The following is a 20,806-nucleotide window of genomic DNA, read 5'->3' on the forward strand; positions in this document are numbered from 1 at the left end:
TAGGAATATAAGAATGAATGCTAGTAAATGCTCATAATGGTCAAAATAAGCCGTTTTGCAAAAATTGTTACTATTAAGTACTGTAAATCATAGAATGAAGGAAGCATTTTAAAATTTTGATTTCAAAAGCATGTATATAACAACTCTGCTGATGTTTTATTTCGCACGAGAAATAACAAAAAATGATTCAAACAACAAAGAATGGAGATTTTTTGAAAATTTTTTCTCTCTGCTGGAATATATAATTTCATTTCCTTCTTGATTCCTAAACCAAGGAATATAAAATTCACATGATAAATCTGGAAATTCAATTTTTATTGGATTTGGTTCATAATTTGTGAAATAAACCTTTCCATCCCATATAAGATTACTTTCTTCAATGTAACATCCATTGATTGTAATATTACCTGAACTTGGAGAATTTTGATGAAAATAACTACGCTTACATTGGTTATTGATGAAACTACAATTAACCACATTAACATATGCATTTGAAACGCTTACCATCGCATACAAATTGTTATTTAAGTAGTTACATAACTTAATTAATAATGTTTGTGGTGAATCTTGGAAATATATATTCCTAAAACTTGGTGAAATTGCATCAGTATTATTACTAAATGTTGAAAATGATGTTCTTGATGAAGAATTAAATTTGTATATGTTGAATAAACAATCCATACTTAAATCAGTATAAGAAATATTTATAGAATTTATATCAATTTTTCCATTTCTTAGACCAATATTTCCACCATTATTTTTAAATAAATTTCCACTTTGGGAAATTGAAGAATTAAGAATTTTATTTTTATATTTAGCAATTCCACTAACCTCAGCATAACAATACATACTATATTGAGCAGAATTAGAATTCAAACTACAAATTCGATTTTGGACACATTCACCTTTTGTGGAGAAGTATAAACTTCCTCCTGGTCCTTTAGTATTAATGCATTTATAAAAATCAGTATTTTCGATAAGTGCTTTCGTTGTATCTTTCGAAGTTCTAAAGTAAATGGCACCTTCGGTTATCAATGTGCCAAAATTACAAAAGCTTACGTAATAACTCTGATTTTCTGAACTAAGTCTTTGGCTTTTCGAATGGTATTTTGTTCCTTGTTCTGAACGAAAACTTTTCTGAAGATAGTTCTTCGACTCGAAAAAAAAAGTCGAAACGTAAACTTCAGAAAATAAGGTTTTCATTTTGACACATATAAGCATTCACATGGCTTAAGGGTGCACCCGCATGTACGTTTATTTGAGAGGAGGAGGATTACCCTCTCAATTTTGAAAGCTTCGTTAACTTAATATCTCGATGAATATTGGATTAAAATTGAATTTGCCCATACCAATATATCTGATACAATATCCTTAAGTTTTACTAAAAAGAATTTTTTAAAATCCCTGCAGATTCGGGGATTTTTAAATTTTTTGATTTTTTTCGAAAATTTTTCGGAAAAAAATATTTTCAGAAGAGCCTTAACGGCTAAGTTTTATGTTTAATGTTGAGTATCAAAAAGAATGGGCATCTGATATAGCCATCATATATCCCAGAAGCAAATAAAAATTCTGACTTTTTAAGCATAAAAAATGAAATTTTATTTTGAGTAGGTGACAAAAGTGCATACTCTTAAACAACCGTCGGATTTCCGGGTGAAATCGTGACACACTTTCGTCTTTCGTAGGCAGTGGTGGTTGTTACAAAAGGTAACTTCGAATGTAGCGTGAAATCTGCAAAAAAAATTCTGAAATTTGAATGGAGAACACAAAAATTGAATAGTTTACGTCAATAAAAAAGAGAAAAATGAAGCCAATGTGTCTCGAACCTAGGACTTAAAGCAGCAATCCCACTGTTTATCCATTACATATTACACTACATGCATCTCTCACCTCAGTGAATGAGATCAACTATATGATAACTTTTCCCCCATTATATTCTTGTGGAAAAGTGACAAATAGCAACTTTGACCCTCTCTCATTTTATTTTTTGCAAAAAACAGGCCACCCGGATGTACGTTTATTTGAGAGGATGAGGATTAAATTTTTGAAAGCACTAAAATTTGCAAATATGCTAGTTATATAATAATATGCATTATTTTAAAAAATAAAAATTAAAGCACGTTAAAATCTTTTTTGATGAATTTTTACAAAAGCTACTCAGGATAATGAAAGATATGAGTAGTTAAACATAAATTTCAAATCAGATTTTACTTATAATAAATATTTTAAATTTCCGAAAATTAAGTTCAGATCGACTCTATACGTAGTAAATACTAAATAAGGTGCCAAAAACCTATTAAACAGTATCAAAACTATCAAGATTGTAATGTTTTTGAAGAAAAATTTATAGAATTATGGACTTCAAACAGATATTATGTAAATAAAAATAATATAATGAATTTATTTATTCGTATAATAGCAGTAATAAGTCGATTATTCACTTCTACTTCTGAGATTTGAATTTAATTTCGACAGAAAAAGAGATTCAAGAGGAAAATACTAGGGGATACAAACAGCCACCATGACAGGATTATTATGGAGCCAAGTTGTATTTTTTGATATTTTTAGAGTTTTCCTACCTATTTAGGTACCAAGTTATTGCTTAAAAATTAAGGTTCTAAATTCTGAAGTTTACATGATCCTCCCGGGTGCACCCTTAAGTAACTTGTTCTTTATGAATATGATTCCATAACCAGATAAGTAAAACAATATGCCCTGTATTTTGATAAATGATATGATCGAGATCCCAACTTGACACAAATTTCAATCATTGATCTAAAATATGTAATAAAGAACAATAATTTAATGGGCATTATGCCAATTTGAGTTGTCTCACTACCTAACATTTGAAAATTCGACATATATTCTTAATCCGTGTACTGGTCCGATTAACACTATTCATATATGTATATTTAGTATAATGTAAGGGTTTCGTTTTGCGAAAAAAACGTACAATAAGCAATTTCGCTAAAAAAACATTTAGCTAGCAATTTCGACCTTTGACTCCACTCAAGACGTCACTTTTTTAATTTTGCGGTATCATATTTTTGGAAAATCTTTATGAATATTATATAAAAAGTCTCTTTAATATCTATATTTCATATTTTTATCGATTTTTAAAGTTTTTGCGAAAAGTATTCAATTATTTTTGCTATTTGGTCGGGTAAATGTCAGATTTGCGACATTTTCTGATATGATATTCAGATTCTACGTTGATAATAATGCTTATAGTGTTGCATGCTAAGTTCGGTCAACGATAGAAATTGAGTGGAAATTAATCATCGAGGAAGTACGATTATGTAAAGTAAAAAAATGTTGTGGGATTTTTAATATTATATATTATTTTATAATAAAATTTTTTGAGTCATTTTAAGAAGCACATATAATTTTTTGAATTTAAAAATTAAAGTAGTGTCAAACGAATTTATCACTTAATTTAATACTCAGATTTCTTAAAATTAATGAAAAAAAGGTTTTCTGAGAACTTTTGAGAATGGTTTTCAAATTCCATTATTGAAAATATATAGGTATTGTATGAAATTCCAACTCTATATTTATTAAAATTCTAAATTTTTAATAAAATAACTTTTCAGAGGAATATGATTTTGAATGGTTGATTAATAAGTATAAAAATGTCTACGATTTTAAGGAGGGAATTGTTCCTTATGAGGTATACATCATAACTATATACCTCATAAGGAACAATTCCCTCTTGATAGCTGGGAAACTTTCTCTGAATAACTTATCATTTGGAGAAAGTTTCCCAGCTATCTATTAGAAACTAAAGGCTGTGAGGCACTAATATATAATCAATGCCTCATAGCCTTTAGTTTCTTATTAAAAACGAGAAAACTTGTTCGAAATGATAAACAATTTCGAACAAGTTTTCTCGTTTTAAGGAGGGAATTGTTCCTTATGAGGTATACATCATAACTATATACCTCATAAGGAACAATTCCCTTTTGATATCCTGGATATTTTTGAATATATTTTTTTAATTAAAGTTCTCAAAAGTATTATCAAAAGTGATTTTTTAAAAATATCTCCAATTAATTAACTAATTAAAAGTATTATATTTTTAAAATTAAATAGTTTTTCAATTTTTTTGAAGGAATTGAGATACTTCCCACGACAATAAAATTGAGAGGTTTACATTATGACTGATCTTAGCATGCAACAATAGAACCCTCTTGCTATTGTGTCAAAATTGCGAAACCGATAGCAAAAATATCTCGCAATATCAAAATTGAGATATTGAGTGAATTATGCATTATAGAGATTAAAAATCTGATTTGTGAAAACATCTCATCAGTTTCTAGCTAATTCAAAAATCTTTACTATCTTATTCGATTAAAATGAAAAGGGAATAGTTTCATTATGCTTTAAATGACAACCTTATAATATAATCATAGTTTTCGCTCAATATGCAGCTTTTTTTTTCGAAATCTATGGTCAATATCCTAAATACTGATTGCTTTGCATTCATATCTCTTACATTTTCTATACCCACATCACTATTCATTGCTATTCCTATCTTTTTCATTTTTGTTTGTTTCTCATAATTTCTCAAAAAACATGATAACTTGATATTTGTAAATATCATACTTTATAACGTAAATAAGAACTTGACCTATTAAGAAAAGCAGTAATGAAAAGAAAATCTGAAATTCATAAAAATTACAAGTTTCTGATGACAATTAGCTTAATTAAACCAGGTACAAGATTATATAATTGTATTTTATATCCAATTATCCATATAATATCTTATCCAGAAAAAATAACTTGATCAATACCAAATGATTTTTTAACTAGTAAATAAAGTATTTTCTTTACACACACATTGTATATCATAGTTTTTTTTTTGGTTTCGCAAAACATCCAAAAACAAATATGCTATAAAAGTGACAATTTTAGCAAAACGAAACCCTTATATAATGCATCACATTTATATAATGAAAACAATTTAGCTTCATTTTTGAATCTGGATGAGCATGAAACTTTTCGCAAAGCGAATATTTAATGAATAAAATAGCGTTAAATCATAATGACATCATTATCCTAACAAAATTTTGGTATAAATTTCAAGGCGGCAAAAGAATTTACGGTTTTACTGAATGTGTCTTAGTTCAAAAATATGGGCCAGGGTAAAACTCGTGCGTATAAGCACCGTCTTGATAAATATTACCACTTAGCTCGTCAAGTAGGTTATAGATCTCGTGCAGCTTTCAAGTTAATTCAATTGAACCAGCAATTTAATTTTCTAAATGATGCCCATGTTTGCTTAGATCTTTGTGCTGCCCCAGGAGGTTGGTCACAGGTCGCCGCTAAGTACATGCCTGTTGGTGCACAGATCATTGCTATCGATCTTGCCCCAATCAAAGACATACCAAGAGTTATTGCTCTTCAGGGAGATATTCTTCTTCCAAAGACACATCAACGCGTTCGCAAACTCATTCAAGGACAAAAAGCCGATGTTGTTTTGAACGATGGTGCTCCAAACGTTGGTGCTGCATGGGTTACAGACTCTTCAAATCAGCTTGAACTTTGCTTAGCTTCAGTCAAGTTCTCAACACTTTTCCTTCGTAAAGGCGGTTCTTTTGTTACAAAAGTTTTCCGTTCTGAGCATTACAACTCATTATTGTGGGTTTTAAGTCAATTCTTCGAAAAAGTCGTTCCAACAAAGCCAAAAGCTTCTCGTGACTCCTCAGCTGAACTTTTTGTTGTTGCTCTTGGTTACAAAGCTCCAGATGTTGTTGATCAGCGTCTTTTAGATCCAACATATGTCTTCTCAGATCTTGATGAGCTCATTGCCAAGCACGCTGTCCCATCTGGCGTTGAAACAAAGATGACATCCATTGATTACAGCACAATTTCAGTTTCTGAGTATCTTCGTGCAGAGAAACCACTCGATATTCTTACAACAGCCAACAAACTTGTCTTTGGAGACGATCCTGTCAGCCAGGCCGCTCTCAATCATCCTCAAACAACAAATGAAATCAAGACACTTCTTTCGGATCTCAAATTGGTCGGTTTTTCTGATCGCAAAGTCCTTCTTAAGTGGCGCAACAAGCTTCGCAACCTCTTAGTCCTCGGAAATGCCGGCGAAGAAGAGAAAGTCGAAGAAGAAAAGAAGGAAGAAGAAGAGGAAGTCGATGAATCAGACGAGGAAATACAGGCGGCCATGGCCGAACTCAAAGCCAAGCGTCGTAAAGAAGAAAAAGCCGCAAGAAGACATAAAGCCAAATTACGTGACCAACTCCTCAAGAGATTGCAGCGCAATATGGGCGGAACAACACACGAATACGTTGATCCTAAAGACAGATTCCAGAAACTCGAGACACCAAATATTGTCGACGACACACCAAAGACATACGAACAATTAATCGAAGAAAACATCAATAACTACGAAGCCAACAAGCTTGGCGATGCTCTTGACGAGCAGGCGGATGATGAGTACGCATTTGTCGGACCACGTCCAAAATTCGCCAACGTTGTTGAAATTGATGAATCGAAGTTACCAGAGGATGAACAGCAGAAGCTCAAGGAGAGCAGAATTTGGTACAACCAAGACATTTTCGATGATATCTCATCCGATGATGACAATGAGTACACATCCGATGAAGAAGGTGGCGAACTTGTTGAAGTAGATGAAACAGAGCTCGCCAAGGAAGACGAAGAGAAGCAGAAAGAAGACCAGCAAGCCGAAGAACAAAAGGCCAAAGCAACCGCCGCGGCCGACCAACTTAAAGGCCAAACAAAGAAGGAGTTCGACGCAGCCGCATTCTCACAAGCCAAGCTCGCCTCAACTAAAGCTGGCAGAAGAGAGTTAGTTGAGAAATCCTTCAACAGATTCATGCATGGAGATGATGATTTAGCTCCAGAATGGTTTGTTAACGACGAGAAGAAGTTCAACAGGCCAATGATCCCTGTAACAAGAGATGAAGTCGCAGAGTTCAAGCAACAGATGAAGGAGATCGATGAAGTTGATACAAAGAGAGTTCTCGAAGCAAGACAGAGAAAGAGAACGAAAGCACTCCAGAAGATCAAGGCTGCTCAGGAGAAGGTCGATGATATCGCTGAAAAGGAAGGCTTGAATGAAAGGTCTAAATTACGTTTGATGGACAGAATTGCTGATAAGGTTACACGCGAAATGAAGCCTGCTCCAACTGTTGTCGTCGTTCAGAAGAGAGACAACGGTCAGCCAATTATTCCTAAACATGCAAAGGGTTCAAAGCTTATGTTTGTCGATCCTCGCGCAAAGAAGGATCTCCGCGCAAGGAAGAACGCAGAGATGCGTCCAAAGGGTGTGCAGAAGAAGAAGAAATCTCATTATATTCACCGCCGCAAGTAAATATAGATCTATAAAGAATACAGTTTTTATTATATTTAATTTTATTTCTCTTTTTATATATATATGACTCTTAATCCAACACTTCATTTCTTAATGAGTTTTAGAAAATTTTCCAACACAATTTCCAGCCTGAGAAAAGGTCTAATATTTAGGTTTTAGATAAAATCAATGATCAGAAACCTAACTTGAGATCTAGAAGTAAAAATATCCAAATATCATATGAAAAAAGCATTTTCATTTGAGACAAGATATCGATAAATTTGAATAAACTATTTTCAAATGGTTATCAGATATATTGGTCAAAATATAGGACATTTGACGAAGTTTTGACGTTTATCATGGAATTTCAAAAACAATTTATAATAGGTTTGACACTTTTTACGAGCTTATAAAATAAGCCCGAAAAAAGTATCAGAACCTATTAAAATATGTATTCACACTTTTTATCGGCTTGAAGTTTCTCAGAAAAAGTGTGAAACATATTTTGAATATGTTTCAAAATTATAAATATTTGAATTTTTATCTTGCTTGGATTATAATATTTTATCGTTCCATTTGCCTTTGTCATGCATTGACCACATGAAATGTATTTAACCTTCTTTCCTTCCATAAGATGCATAACAACGGCTGTATCAGCAAATGAAGGCTTTCTCCATTTCATTAATCTTCCTAAAGTTTCCCACGCATGCAACTGGAATTGTAGGATTGGTTTTCTTAATGATCTTTGCAGCCGGTAAGTTCTAGGTTGGTATACATTTGAATGTCTTCCAACAATGAGATCTTGACATTGCATCAGGTGTTCTTCCGCATGATACTTCAACCGTATCAATTCCTTTAAGAAGTGAAACTGTATTGGCAGCATCTTCTGGTATTGTTCTATCTTTCTTATAATCATCATCATTTAACTTGATAGATACATGATAATCATTTCCGACAACAGAACGAACTGCTTCGATTTTCTCATTGTGTATTCTGCATCTGTTTTCATGATTACCACCATATTTATCTGTTATTTTGTTTTCACCTGGAGAAAGGAATTGTGCGAGATAATGCATATGGCAGCTGTGAATTTGAATACCATCTGCACCAATGTTTTTCACTTTAAGGGCAATATATCTATATACATCGATGAGCTCATGGATATAAGTTTGTATCATTTCGTGAGTTCCAGGGCCAATCGATGAATAACATTATATTTAGTTGCTAAAGCTGTATCACCTACTTGAAAAACAAATTCGGAACCTTGGTTATGGCAATAATCAATTGTTGATTTCCAAGCACCAGCGTGTTTCTCAGTTGCCATTGATCCTTGATGCAAAGAAGATCTTTCTACAAGAATCGGATATAAGAATCCAGAAATAATAGGTCCAAACTCTCCATCTGCAAGATCTCGATAAAATTTTAACAATTCTTGTGTAGGAAATCCATTTAAATCGCAAGAATTCATGTGTACAACTGATCTAACGAATCTGTTCTTCAATGAAAGCTTGGCAATATTCACTGGGCTAAAAAGCTTTGACATTTTATAATTTTTGAGAAGACTTTCAAATTTGAAAATATATTGAAACTATTCATCACCTAGAGAACATGCTAATTATAATTTGTCTAGGATAAAATTAATTTTTTGTTTTTCGGATAAAAATGAGAGGATTCTTTATTCAATTGTTTACGAACATTTAGTGATTACAAATACAAATTCTAATTCTTCTTGGAGGCATAATCCTCAATAATTCTTATAATTGCTTCAATAAGATGAAGATATGTATTTTGAAAACAAATTAAAATCATTGATATAACTTAATAAAGGATTGTATTGATTCATACAAATGATTAAGTAATTATTTCATTTGTGCGATAAATTAACATTTATTAACGAGAAAATGTCAGAAAGTGGTAAGTGCACCCTTAAGAAATGTGGAAGAAATTTTTCAATCGAGGAAGTTCACTATTTTTAAGAAATGTGGAAGAAATTTTTCAATCGAGGAAGTTCACTCTTTGGTATTTTTTCATTTTTTAATTTTTTTAAGGATTCGTCATGTCTTGTGGGTCTTTAGCAATGTATCAAGATTTCATAGGATTTTATGACAGACTTTTTCACATCAAATCGAACGAAGCTGTTGAAGAAATGATTAATTTAATCTCTTCAATTTTAATCACTAAGTACAAAATGTCTTTTCATGCGCTATTCAAAAGCATTTTCAGAGCAATGCATTCCAACTATCGATCCATCAATGTCTATGTTCAAATTCTAAACCAAATTTTAACAAAATTTTCATTAAAAAAATCCGAATTTGTTTACCGTTATGATAATTTTTTTGATGAATCCAATATTTTTAACTTAAAACAAGATATAGTATCCTCGTTCCCTAAAGAAGGTGAAATCGGTTACATGATTATGGATGACCAAATTGATTGTTTCAAAGAATATATTTCCAATCATTCATTATCATATTTATTAATGTTTTACACATTTAAATTCTCTCCATTTCAACAATTATCATTACTTGAAGCTTGTTGTTATTTTGGATCTGTTAACATTTTCTTTTTCCTCATTTCAAACGCTGAATGTATAATCACTCAAGAATGTCTTCGAAATGCCATTATTGGAGGGAACACTGACATTATAAATGAATGCATGAAGAAAAATCAAATAGATAAATATTGCGTGAATTCAAGTCTTATTTCACATAACAATCAATTCTTTGAATACATTCTAGAAAATGTTATGTTTACCTCTAATTTTAAAGTTGAATCAACATACTGTAGTGACGATGATTACTCTGATCATTTTGATTTTGAAGATTATTTTGATCATGAATGTATCATTGAATCACAAAATTTAAATGCAGTATTTCTTCTGTACATGAAAGATAAAAATTTAATTTTTCCATGGTGTGCTGCATTTCCTCAGTTACTTGATATCATCAAGAAGGAATCTATGAATAATTCTTATCTAGTTTTAAATTTACAATTTCTTCATTATGCAATAGAAAATGCAAGTATTGAAACTGTAAAGTTTGTAATTTCACAAAATGAAGGTAAAATCCCAGAATACATAAATCTTGATTCACTTCTGTTATATGCAGCAAAAAAAGATAGTAAAGAAATTGCAGAATTTCTTCTTTCTCATGGTGCAGATAAAGATGCTGACAGTGATGAAGAAACTCCCCTTTATGTAGCATTAATTAATAATAGTTTCGAGACTGCCGAGTTTCTTATCTCAAATGGTGCAAATGTCAACATTTGGATAGATGAGAGAACTGCTCTTAATTATGCTTTATACAAAAATGCCAAAGAAATTGCTAAACTTATTGTTTTGCATGGTGCAGATATCAACATTATAGATAAATTTGGGGAAACAGCTCTTCATTATGCAGCAGCAAAATATAATGATAAAGAAATTTTGGAATTTCTTATTTCACATGGTGCAGATATCAACATTATAGATAAATTTGGGAAAACAGCTCTTCATTATGCAGCAGCAAAATGTAATGATAAAGAAATTTTGGAATTTCTTATTTCACATGGTGCAGATATCAACATTATAGATAAATTTGGGAAAACAGCTCTTCATTATGCAGCAGCAGAATTTAATGATAAAGAAATTTTGGAATTTCTTATTTCACATGGTGCAGATATCAACATTCAAGATATAAAAGGGAAAACGGTTCTTCATCATGCAGCAGAAACATATGACAATAAAGAAATGTTTGAATTTCTTATTTCACATGGTGCAGATATCAACATGAAAGATAAATGTGGGAAAACAGCTCTTCATTGTGCAGTATTCAATCAGAATTCTAAAGCAATGTCTGAAGTTCTTATTTCACATGGTGCAAAAATTAATGAAAAAGACGAAAATGGAAAAACTCCACTTCATTATGCAGCAGAAACATATGACAATAAAGAAATGTTTGAATTTCTTATTTCACATGGTGCAGATATCAACATGAAAGATGAATATGGAAAAACTCCACTTCATTATGCAGCAGCAAAATGTAATGATAAAGAAATTTTGGAATTTCTTATTTCACATGGTGCAGATATCAACATTATAGATAAATTTGGGAAAACAGCTCTTCATTATGCAGCAGCAGAATTTAATGATAAAGAAATTTTGGAATTTCTTATTTCACATGGTGCAGATATCAACATTATAGATAAATTTGGGAAAACAGCTCTTCATTATGCAGCAGCAGAATTTAATGATAAAGAAATTTTGGAATTTCTTATTTCACATGGTGCAGATATCAACATTATAGATAAATTTGGGAAAACAGCTCTTCATTATGCAGCAGCAAAATGTAATGATAAAGAAATTTTGGAATTTCTTATTTCACATGGTGCAGATATCAACATTATAGATAAATATGGGAAAACAGCTCTTCATTGTGCAGTATTCAATCAGAATTCTAAAGCAATGTCTGAAGTTCTTATTTCACATGGTGCAAAAATTAATGAAAAAGACGAAAATGGAAAAACTCCACTTCATTATGCAGCAGAATATAATCGTTTAGAAACAGTAATGCTTCTATTTATTAATGGTGCAGATATAAATGCAAAAGATAAAAAAGCAAAAACTCCTCTTGATTATGCAATCCAAAGAAAAAGGCATAATGTCATCAACGTCCTTGAAAGCGTGGCGAATATTGAATATGAATATGAATATGAATATGAAGAATATGAAGAATAAGAAACATTAGAACAAATTGAGGAATGGATGGCCGAATTGTAGATTGATAGAAGACAAAGAGAAAAAAATGAACAAGAAAGAAAGGAATATTATAATGAACATACTAAAATTGTAGAGAAATAAAAGAAAAATTTTTAAAATTTAAGAAATGATTGAAGAAGGCTTCGAGGAATGACTTCAGGAGATGATGTGGGTGAAGAAGGAAGTGTTCCTTTCATGTAGATGTATTCTTTAGGGATTGGAATCGCTGTGTATGTCTGTATGAGAGGGTCAGAAGGGAGATCTTTCTTCTTGTTTCCATCATTGATCAAATGTAATGATACCTCTGCCGACATTGTTCGTTAATACTTTCGAAACGGAGTCATCTTTCTGACTATTGTCGAAGAGGAATGTTGTGTTTGAGATTATATACAGTTGGTCTAACTCTGATTACCTGTCGACGACACCAAGAATACTGAGGCATTGTTATTTTTTGAATCTTCGCACCTGTTTTCCATATGAAGAAGTCTTGTATTAATTCGTTCTCTGACATCACTGTTCTAGATATATGATAAACATTTATAACAACAGCACAGGTTTTCATGGTTACCACTACATTTGAAGGTAAACTTCACCATTTCGAGTCTCGAAAAAGGATGCATATTTAGAGTATAGATAGAATAGAACACCATAAGCTTAACTTGAGACTCAGGAGTAAAATTTTACAAATTTCAAAGATGAGAGAAGCATTGAAAATTAATTACTTTTTCGGAAAGGAATTGATATAAAAGGTGGACTCATTCGTGCTACTGATTAAATTATTATATATTATTTGTGCGAAAAGTTAAAAATAAAAAAAATAATTTCTAAATAAAACAAAACATTTATTAACGTCTGCCTTTCGCAGGCGATAATGGTGGTGGAAGTGAATTCAGAATCTTTTCAACCTCTTTTGCAGACTCATCCTGGTAAAATTTGTTGCAAATCTCAACTAAGCATTTGCAAAGGACTGGAGAATGTTTCATAGCTTCAATAGATATTTGCTGACCAGTTCTTTTTTTGAGACTTTGATAATCTGAAGCTAATTTAATAATATTAAATTTCAAGGCCAAAACAAGTCCAGAATCGTACGAAAGCATTTTAGTCTTTAAGTCATCACAGAATACTTTAAGAATTGATAAATCATCGGACTTTCCATTTAATAATTGTGATAATTTTTGTCTCATCTCTTTATCAAGTGTAGAAATGAACGAATCCTGGAAAGGAACAATCGATGATGACAAAACTGTAAGTGAATCTTGTCGATTTATCGAATCTGGCAGTCTATCAATTACAGAAACAAAAGTTTGTCTAATTGAAGGAATTTCTGTAGAAATATCTGTTGATATCTTTGGATATTTCCTTGCAATGCTTTCTATTTGGCTTTGGAATGATGTTGAAAAAGATTCAACAATATGAAAAGGTTCCAAAGGTTTTAAGTCATAAGAATTGGATTTTCCTAATGCTATCCTTGATAACATTGTTTGGTAGATCGTATTGACTCTTGAAGCGTAAATTGGCAAAATTAAACTTGTATCTTTAATAATTTGAAGAGAATTCGCTTGTCTTTGATTGACATCTTTCAGTTTTTCTTTCGTTGTATCATTCATCCGAATTATTTCTTTCTGGTATGCTTCGTTCGAGATTTGTTGAAGATTTTCTAAAAAATCAAAAACTGCTGCAGCTGAGCTTGCTTCTGTTACATTAGAAGTTTGAATACTTTTATAATATTGATCTGTAGCTACGTTTATGAGGTTATCGCATAAAGGTTTCATTTTTTGCCAAAATATTTCGAAAGCATTGATTCCTTGCAATTATCATTTCTGGGCAATTAAATACATTTCACAAAGTCTACGAATATCGTTGCTTGATCCTTTAATTTCTGTAACAGGAGTGATTTTTTCAGATTGTCTGACTAAAGCGAGGAATTTTTGGAGTGTTCGTAAAACTTTGCATATAGTATATGATTTTTGAAGATTTTCTGCGGCTGTTTGTACTCTTTTGAAAGGATTGACGATGGATGATGCAATTTGTTCTGTTTCATTTCGAGTTCTTGTAATTTGTGACTTCAAAGCTGTAACTCTATCACGTAAGAATTTGACATCACTTGCATTTTGTAGCAATTCGTCACTGTTTGCACAAACAGCTGTTCGAAGTTCTTGATCTAATGCCTGATTGCGAGCTGTAATTGTATCAAGTGCTTCTTGGTAGTTTCCTTGTTCGAAAACTTTCGTTGCAAATTTAATTGGATCGCTTTATCCATATACTTATTTTGATATGTTGTACTGATATATAAGTCATATTAAGCTTTCATTTAACGATTATTATAATTAATTCAGTCATACGGATATCTTTAATATTAATAAAATATATCTTTTGATAAACAAGTTTTATTCTTTATATTTAAAGCAAATGACGTTATTGAAGAAGCTCTGAGCAATCTTGAAGGATCTTCAACTCAAAATTCATCCTTGAAATATGAATATACAAATGTGTTCGGATCAAAAATAGCAATGTTATTCGATAAGAGAAAGAATATGATAACATTGAATGTAGATATTGACATGTTCCGTATTTGTAAATTAATTTTTAATGAAAACTAATTTAATGAGTGTCCAATGTGGCATTTTGTGCATTGTATTCTAAAATATACAAGACATTTTGATAATCATTTTTGGTATTTTTTTCAGAAATGTGGAAGAAATTTTTCAATCGAGGAAGTTCACTCTTTGGTATTTTTTTTCATTTTTTCATTTTTCATTTTTCGTTAAGGATTCATCATGTCTTGTGGGTCTTTAGCAATGTATCAAGATTTCATAGGATTTTATGACAGACTTTTTCACATCAAATCGAACGAAGCTGTTGAAGAAATGATTAATTTAATCTCTTCAATTTTAATCACTAAGTACAAAATGTCTTTTCATGCGCTATTCAAAAGCATTTTCAGAGCAATGCATTCCAACTATCGATCCATCAATGTCTATGTTCAAATTCTAAACCAAATTTTAACAAAATTTTCATTAAAAAAATCCGAATTTGTTTACCGTGATGATGATTTTTTTGATGAATCCAATATTTTTAACTTAAAACAAGATATAGTATCCTCGTTCCCTAAAGAAGGTGAAATCGGTTACATGATTATGCATGACCAAATTGATTGTTTCAAAGAATATATTTCCAATCATTCATTAGCATATTTATTAATGTTTTGCAGATTTAAATTCTCTCCATTTCAACAATTATCATTACTTGAAGCTTGTTGTTATTTTGGATCTGTTAACATTTTCTTTTTCCTCATTTCAAACGCCGAATGTATAATCACTCAAGAATGTCTTAAAGCTTCTATTTTTGGAGGGAACACTGACATTATAAATGAATGCATGAAGAAAAATCAAATAGATAAATATTGCGTGAATTCAAGTCTTGTTTCACATAACAATCAATTCTTTGAATACATTCTAGAAAATGTTATGTTTACCTCTAATTTTAAAGTTGAATCAACATACTGTAGTGACGATGATTACTCTGATAATATTGTATATATAGATCATTTTGATTTTGAAGATTATTTTGATCATGAATGTATCATTGAATCACAAAATTTAAATGCAGTATTACTTTTGTACATGAAAGATAAAAATTTAATTTTTCCATGGTGTGCTGCATTTCCTCAGTTACTTGATATCATCAGGAAGGAATCTATGAATGATTATGATCTAGTTTTAGATTTACAATTTCTTCATTATGCAATAGAAAATGCAAGTATTGAAACTGTAAAGTTTGTAATTTCACAAAATGAAGGTAAAATCCCAGAATACATAAATCTTGATTCACTTCTGTTATATGCAGCAGAAAAAGACAGTAAAGAAATTGCAGAATTTCTTCTTTCTCATGGTGCAGATAAAGATGCTGACAGTGATGAAGTAACTCCCCTTTATGTAGCATTAATTAATAATAGTTTCGAGACTGCCGAGATTCTTATCTCAAATGGTGCAAATGTCAACATTTGGATAGCTGGTAGAACTGCTTTTAATTATGCTTTATACAAAAATGCCAAAGAAATCGCTAAACTTATTGTTTTGCATGGTGCAGATATCAATAAAAAAGATAATTATGGAAGCACCGCTCTTCATTGTGCAGCAGCAGAATTTAATGATAAAGAAATTTTGGAATTTCTTATTTCACATGGTGCAGATATCAATATTAAAGATCAATATGGGAAAACAGCTCTTCATTATGCAGCAGCAAAATGTAATGATAAAGAAATTTTGGAATTTCTTATTTCACATGGTGCAGATATCAACATTAAAGATCAATATGGGAAAACAGCTCTTTATTATGCAGCAGCAAAATGTAATGATAAAGAAATTTTGGAATTTCTTATTTCACATGATGAAGATATCAACATGAAAGATGAATATAAAAGAATAGTATTTCATCATATCGTACTTTACAATAATAAAGCATCGTTGGAATGTTTTATTTCTCATGTTGGAGATAATAATTCAAAAGATGATTATATAAGGGAAGCTTTTCATTATGGAATATCTATTGAAATTGCGGAATTTCTCATTTCACAAGGTGCGGATATTAACGCAAGAGATAATTTTGGAAAAACTCTTCTTCATTATGCAGTAGATCATGATAATCAAGAAATGATGAAATTTTTAATTTTACAAAATGCAGATGTCAATATAAAAGACAACGATGGAATGGCACCTATTCATTATGCAGATAACAAAGAAACAATAGAATATCTTATTTTGCATGGTGCAGATATTATTTCTGTGAATAATGGGATGTCCGCTCTTCATTGTGCAGCAAAAAATAATAAAAAAGGATTTATAGAATATCTCATCCTGCATGGGGCAAATGTTAATGTAAAAGACGAAAATGGAAAAACTCCACTTCATTTTGCAGCAGAATTTGATCGTTTAGAAACAGCGAAGTTTCTGATTTCTAATGGTGCAGATATAAATGCAAAAGATAAATTTGGAAGAACAGCTTTACACTATGCAGCAACTCTCTGTATTAATGGTTTAGCATATTATCTTATTTTGCTTGGTGCAAATATTAATGTAAAAGACGAAAATGAAAAAACTCCACTTCATTTAGCAGCTGAGTTTGATCGTAGGGAAGAAGTAGAGCTTCTATTTTCTTATGGTGCAGAAATAAATGCAAAAGATAAAGAAGCAAAAACCCCTCTTGATTATGCAGTCCAAAGAAAAGGACATAATGTCATCAACTACCTTGAAGGCGTGGCGAATGGAAAGATCCATGCCTTCAAATTCCTCGTTGACGACTTCTATTTCAATAACGACACCGAAGAAGACTTCTATTTCAACGACATCGAAGAAGACATCTATTTACATAACCGCGATATCTACTTCCAATACAGCGATACAGACGAGACTGACGAACTAACCGAGGAAGAGTCCGATGCCTAAAGAGAAGAGATGCATGAGGAACACTTACAAGTACTCAGTTGAGAAATTAATTTTTTAATAAGAATAGGAGCGAGAACCCCTGGGAGTTAGCGTCTAGAGCTTCCATGATTAGGTTGTTTAATTTAATTAGATTTAATTTTTTGATTGATTAAATATTGTCTTTTTTAATGATTATGAGCTATATCTCAATATTTATGTGTACTGTAAGAGGAATAAATTATTCAATACATTCTTAATTCGCAACATTCAAGAAATTGAACATTAAAAATCAAATGGTCATTAAAAGGAATAATAATTATCATGCTATTTGCAACGCAATGAAGGAGGAAAAATAAGAAACCAATAATTAAGTATTCATGAATAGAATGATTACACATGGATAAAAATTGAATGGTTTGAAATTTTTTATGGCAGTCCCAACGGGAACCGCGGTAATTTACCGAGGTTTCCGCACACCGGTTCCTTTTTTTAGGAATTTTTTAGATTAAAAAATATGCTTTGTAAATCATTTTTTGTAAATCGGCAAAAATTTGGAAATATTCTGACGACAATAAATCTGGGAATAGTATTTTAAATACGAGAACAACCTATTTAAAAGTGTTTCGCTCGATTTTGTATAATTTCAAATTTTCGCATATAGCTTTCCGTGAATTACCGTGATTTTACCGCCACATCAATAGTTTACGACACTTTTTCCGTAAATTGAGTAGTTTACTGCACTTTTTCCGTAAAATTGAGTTACGGGAATCCGTAAGATTACCGTACCTCACTTCTAGTTGAAAATAGCATTAGTATATAATAAATAGATATATTATTCATATTTTTGATTTTGAATTACGGAAAAAGTGAGTTCAGAACTTCCAATTATTATTTGATTAATTATGTTAAAAATACTATAAGGAATTAAAATACATAATGTTGAAATTTGAATTACGGAAAAAGTGAGGGTGAAATTGAAGTGAAAAAGTAAGATATTTTTTGTTGAAATAATCATAGTTGTACAATTTTGAAACTATATGTAAAGCTATAAATTGAATAAATTCAAAAACAAAAATTGTTTATTCTTATTAATAAATTTATATTAATCAATATTTGAACAACCCGTAATTAAAATTGAATTCCTCTTAAAATTTAATCCATACGTTAATTTTTAATTTGCTCGGCGAATGCCGAGCTTCCCTACTTCTCTTGTCATTCCTTCAAAAACTCTAATCTCATCGCACTTACAAACATCATGATTTGATGTATTGTCGAGAAATCTTAGACTTGGTTGTCATTTGATTATAGCATTTGAAAGTCATCTCGAAAATCGATTAACAAGACAATTTCCCAAACATCTACATACAAGTAGATGATGGTAAACCCATTAGAGTTGTTTTGCTATGATTCCTCCAATCTTATGATGAGAAAAATCATATCAAAACAGCTCTAATCGAACATTCTACACAGCTTAGCATCCAGCTAGTTCCAAGTAATGCGATTACAACATCAACGGCCAAAGCCTTTCAGAGTCCTTTAATCATTTCTTCTCATCTCAATGTGAAGTGGCCCCAAACGAACTACAAGCTGACGTTACAACGCATTACAACCCGGTTAATACGAGCATATACATTAGAGCTGCTTTGTTATGATCTCCCTCATCAATTGATGAGAGATCTCATTATGAAGCAGCTCCAATCGAACTAAAAACCTACATACAAATGAGTGAAAACAAACTCATTAGAGTTGTGTTGCTTTGATTTCTCTCATCAGAAGATGAGAGATACCAGAACAAAACAACTCTAATCAAACTTTCTACACAACTCAGCACAGTATCAATGCAAAGTAATGTGTCTGTATCGTTAACAAGCAAAGTTGTTTCGGGTCCTTCCATTTTGGAAGAATTCGGAACAACTTTGCGAATTGATAGTGTAAACCCATATACATGAAAGCGTGCATGCATAAAGACAGGTATTGTCAGCAATGACTACCTGCCCAGCTATGAGTGATCAGAGAATTACCATCTCAGGCTTTTTGAGAACGTTTCAGCCAGGACCCTCGTATGTTGACTGTGAGAAAGGCATCCTTTAACTGAAATAGATGCTTTTCCAACAATCAAATTCGAAGATCTTCGACGTTGTTGTAAAAAGAGAAGGAGAAGGAAAGAAGAGGAAGGAGAGGAAGAAGGAAAGGAAAAGAAGAAGAAGAAAAAAGGGAAAAAAGGACATATTAAATATAATGCGCACTTAATAGTGCCGAGGCGCGATTTTTTTGACCCTATATTACCGCACGGCAATGTTTTTCTCGATTTTGTACAGCCCTAAATTTTTTTGAAATTTTTGTCTAATAAACTTGAAGAAATTTCTTGAGGTAATGAAAGGAAATGTAAAATGTATAGAAAATGACGTATAATTTAAGAATTTGATAAGGGTGAAAAATTGTTTGGGAAGAGTTTTGATAAGAAATGTGAAATGAGGAAAATTTTTGTAAAATTTAAGTAGAAAATATAAGAAATTTCGATAATTCTATGACCAATCTTTCATAAAATGATACATTCAATTTATAAATCTTCAGAAAACAAAGACAGAGGTAAATCAATAATAAGTGTAAAAGAGATATTTTTTTGAAAATTTTCATGACGGGGAAAAATTGAAAGAACAAATTAAAATGCATTATTTCCTAATTATGATAAATTGTAAATATAATTTGTCACATAGATTGAGGTGAATTGAATAAAAAAACTTCCCTTTCAATCTAAATATTTTATGATTTATTGCTGTATATAGTAATTTTATCAGAATTCTTCAATTTTTAAAAAATTGAAAATGAGAATTTCACTTGAGATTTATTTCTAAACTAAGTATATATAATGATTTCGCTTAAATGGGAATTTGAAATTTTTGAAAAAATTCAGGGAAAAATTTGTAAATATAAGAACCTCTTTGCATTTAAATTTAAATGCTTATAATAATTATTATTTCATAATGAAAAAAGAATAGCACGCTTTCAATAAATTTATTCAAAAATGTTTTGAATTGTCCTTTCAATCGACAAATATTATTAAAATAGTTATTTCGACAATATTCTGATGTAATAAAAATTGAGAACACAATGCTATTAAGTTCAATAATTTCTTGTAATTTATACTACTAGTTAATTTAATTCCAAATAATGCATCTTATTGTTCATAACAATTTATTATATATTCTCCAAAATATTTCTATCTACCACTAAATTGCAATCTTAAAAACATTAATACTTCCTCCATAAACAATTGAATTGACCTTACAATCAATTAAATGGGTTGAATGAAAATTT

General features: G+C 31.0%; 6 protein-coding genes across 6 annotated transcripts, besides 6 other annotated features; 3 read left to right on the plus strand and 3 right to left on the minus strand.

Moving 5' to 3' along the window:
• The first annotated feature begins 1,605 nt into the window (after positions 1-1,605).
• Positions 1,606-1,635: a mobile genetic element.
• A 367-nt stretch (positions 1,636-2,002) lies between these two features.
• Positions 2,003-2,655: a mobile genetic element.
• Positions 2,656-5,119: 2,464 nt separating this feature from the next.
• On the plus strand, positions 5,120-7,390 carry TVAGG3_0944770 (ribosomal RNA methyltransferase family; the record flags this gene model as incomplete). The annotated part of the gene is made up of 1 exon (XM_001321404.2): positions 5,135-7,351. One exon carries the CDS (start codon positions 5,135-5,137, stop codon positions 7,349-7,351), a length of 2,217 nt encoding a protein of 738 aa, XP_001321439.1.
• Positions 7,391-8,091: 701 nt separating this feature from the next.
• Positions 8,092-8,508, minus strand: TVAGG3_0944780 (FMN binding; the record flags this gene model as incomplete). The annotated part of the gene is made up of 1 exon (XM_051253071.1): positions 8,092-8,508. The coding sequence occupies one exon, from the start codon at positions 8,506-8,508 to the stop codon at positions 8,092-8,094; it is 417 nt and encodes a 138-aa protein (XP_051078645.1).
• A 719-nt stretch (positions 8,509-9,227) lies between these two features.
• Positions 9,228-9,260: a mobile genetic element.
• Positions 9,261-9,809: 549 nt separating this feature from the next.
• Positions 9,810-12,044, plus strand: TVAGG3_0944800 (cyclin-dependent kinase inhibitor 2C-related family; the record flags this gene model as incomplete). The annotated part of the gene is made up of 1 exon (XM_001321406.1): positions 9,810-12,044. One exon carries the CDS (start codon positions 9,810-9,812, stop codon positions 12,042-12,044), a length of 2,235 nt encoding a protein of 744 aa, XP_001321441.1.
• A 134-nt stretch (positions 12,045-12,178) lies between these two features.
• TVAGG3_0944810 (uncharacterized protein) lies at positions 12,179-12,379 on the minus strand (the record flags this gene model as incomplete). Its single annotated transcript, XM_001321407.1, has 1 exon — positions 12,179-12,379. The coding sequence occupies one exon, from the start codon at positions 12,377-12,379 to the stop codon at positions 12,179-12,181; it is 201 nt and encodes a 66-aa protein (XP_001321442.1).
• A 531-nt stretch (positions 12,380-12,910) lies between these two features.
• On the minus strand, positions 12,911-14,508 carry TVAGG3_0944820 (uncharacterized protein; the record flags this gene model as incomplete). The annotated part of the gene is made up of 1 exon (XM_001321408.2): positions 12,911-13,837. The coding sequence occupies one exon, from the start codon at positions 13,835-13,837 to the stop codon at positions 12,911-12,913; it is 927 nt and encodes a 308-aa protein (XP_001321443.1).
• A 323-nt stretch (positions 14,509-14,831) lies between these two features.
• Positions 14,832-17,587, plus strand: TVAGG3_0944830 (cyclin-dependent kinase inhibitor 2C-related family; the record flags this gene model as incomplete). Its single annotated transcript, XM_001321409.1, has 1 exon — positions 14,843-17,509. One exon carries the CDS (start codon positions 14,843-14,845, stop codon positions 17,507-17,509), a length of 2,667 nt encoding a protein of 888 aa, XP_001321444.1.
• Positions 17,588-17,915: 328 nt separating this feature from the next.
• Positions 17,916-19,811: a mobile genetic element.
• Positions 19,041-19,300: a mobile genetic element.
• Positions 19,633-19,751: a mobile genetic element.
• Positions 19,812-20,806: the final 995 nt, after the last annotated feature.

This window comes from Trichomonas vaginalis, chromosome I (genome assembly GCF_026262505.1).
Source record: "Trichomonas vaginalis G3 chromosome I, whole genome shotgun sequence".
Taxonomy (NCBI): Eukaryota; Parabasalia; order Trichomonadida; family Trichomonadidae; genus Trichomonas; species Trichomonas vaginalis.